Below are 1,612 nucleotides of genomic sequence, written 5' to 3' on the forward strand. Positions count from 1 at the left end.
TCCCCTTATTTGCTTCAAAGTTTAATCTTCCTATGGTTGAAACCTGTTAATTTACCATCTATATTTACAAGCCAAGAGTTAATAAGAATATTTATCATTGCCATCATTTTTCTGTACATGTATATGCAGAAAATCTATAAATTTTATCTTTGAAATTTTTTCTCTGAATTCAAGCATCTGCCTGAACAACTGTACAGAAACATCTCATGGAAAGCAATACGTCTATTCCCGAATTTTACATTTTGCCATTCTTCATGAACGCTGGCATTAAATTGTACACATTTAACATTGTTTTCTTTGCATTAATCTATAGTGTTGGAATTATGGTCAACCTTATTATCATTACAGTGATATGTTTGGATCTCCATTTGCACACCCCAATGTATCTTTTTCTCTGCAACCTGTCTGTAATTGATATATGTTACACGACTACTATTGTTCCAAATCTTCTCTACATCTTACTCTCTGGCAATAACACCATATCCTACACACAATGCTTTATCCAGATGTATATTTTCTTCCTAGTAAATAGTAATGAGGCCATGGTTATACTTACAATGGCGTATGATCGATATGTTGCGATTTGTCACCCTTTAGATTATCACCATAAACTTAACAAGAAGATCTGCATATTATTGATAATGTTGACCTGGATCAGTGGTTGCCTACATTCATCTTTATTTTTCAGTTCCATCCTTAAACTGCTCTTTTGGTCTTCTCCTACAATTCACCAGTTCTTCTGTGATGCTAAAGCACTCATAAACATTTCCTGTGGTGGGACTGAAATGTTTTACATTGTCTTGTATGCAGAGTGTTTTGTATTAGTGTTAATTCCAGTTATATGCAACTTGATGTCATATTTAAAGATTATCAGAGTCATACTACATATTAAATCTAAGGACGGTAGAAGAAAAGCCTTCTCCACCTGCTCATCCCACCTCACTGTCATGGCCATCTACTATGGATCTGGTACAGCTGAGTATTTGATGCCACCATCAGACCGATATGAGATACTGGAACAGATCTTTACAGTGTTCTACACCACAGTGGTTCCCATGTTGAACCCTCTCATATACAGCCTACGCAACAAAGATGTAAAAAATGCTTTGAAGAAATTGTTACCATAATGCTAACAAAAAATGTTTTTAGTAGACATAAAAAATGTGTTTGTTTTTTTTATAACATATATATCAGTAGTAGTAGCCTAGCTATATCAAGTGAAATATACCATGATGTAGAGCAGAAGCTTAACTTCAAACATTGCAATAATATAGATCTATTCATTCCAAACACCTGTCAGAGATAATAGCAGTTAGCTACAGTAATTTCCAAACAGCTTGGACTGGAGAAATTACTTGGATAAGGTTTGCAACATCTTCAACAAGACCAGTTAAATGTGACTTGTTTCTTGTAGCTCTACCTTGTCCCTGACTGTCCCTTTGCTACAATGGCTAAACGTAATAACTCTGCTAGCTGAGCAGAGCTATTTTAATGTAAAGCAGCCAACTGGAAATCAGAACTGAGGTCACAACTCGTAACCTGAAGCTCAAAGCTCGGAGTGGTAGATACAGGGTAGCTTACCAATAGTTGTCCCCTTCATTTATCACCCAAA

General features: G+C 35.6%; 1 protein-coding gene across 1 annotated transcript; it reads left to right on the plus strand.

Annotated features, from left to right (window-relative positions):
- Window positions 1-206: 206 nt before the first annotated feature.
- LOC140334647 (olfactory receptor 8D1-like) lies at window positions 207-1,127 on the plus strand. Its single transcript, XM_072416887.1, has one exon. It carries the CDS (start codon window positions 207-209, stop codon window positions 1,125-1,127), a length of 921 nt encoding a protein of 306 aa, XP_072272988.1.
- The last annotated feature ends 485 nt before the right edge of the window (window positions 1,128-1,612 follow it).

The sequence above is a fragment of the Pyxicephalus adspersus genome, chromosome 7 (genome assembly GCF_032062135.1).
Source record: "Pyxicephalus adspersus chromosome 7, UCB_Pads_2.0, whole genome shotgun sequence".
Classification (NCBI taxonomy): domain Eukaryota; kingdom Metazoa; phylum Chordata; class Amphibia; order Anura; family Pyxicephalidae; genus Pyxicephalus; species Pyxicephalus adspersus.

Bases quoted from the DNA above. Each gene is read 5' to 3' on its own strand.
- LOC140334647 (XM_072416887.1), top strand. From the start codon at position 207: ATGGAAAGCAATACGTCTATTCCCGAATTTTACATTTTGCCATTCTTC.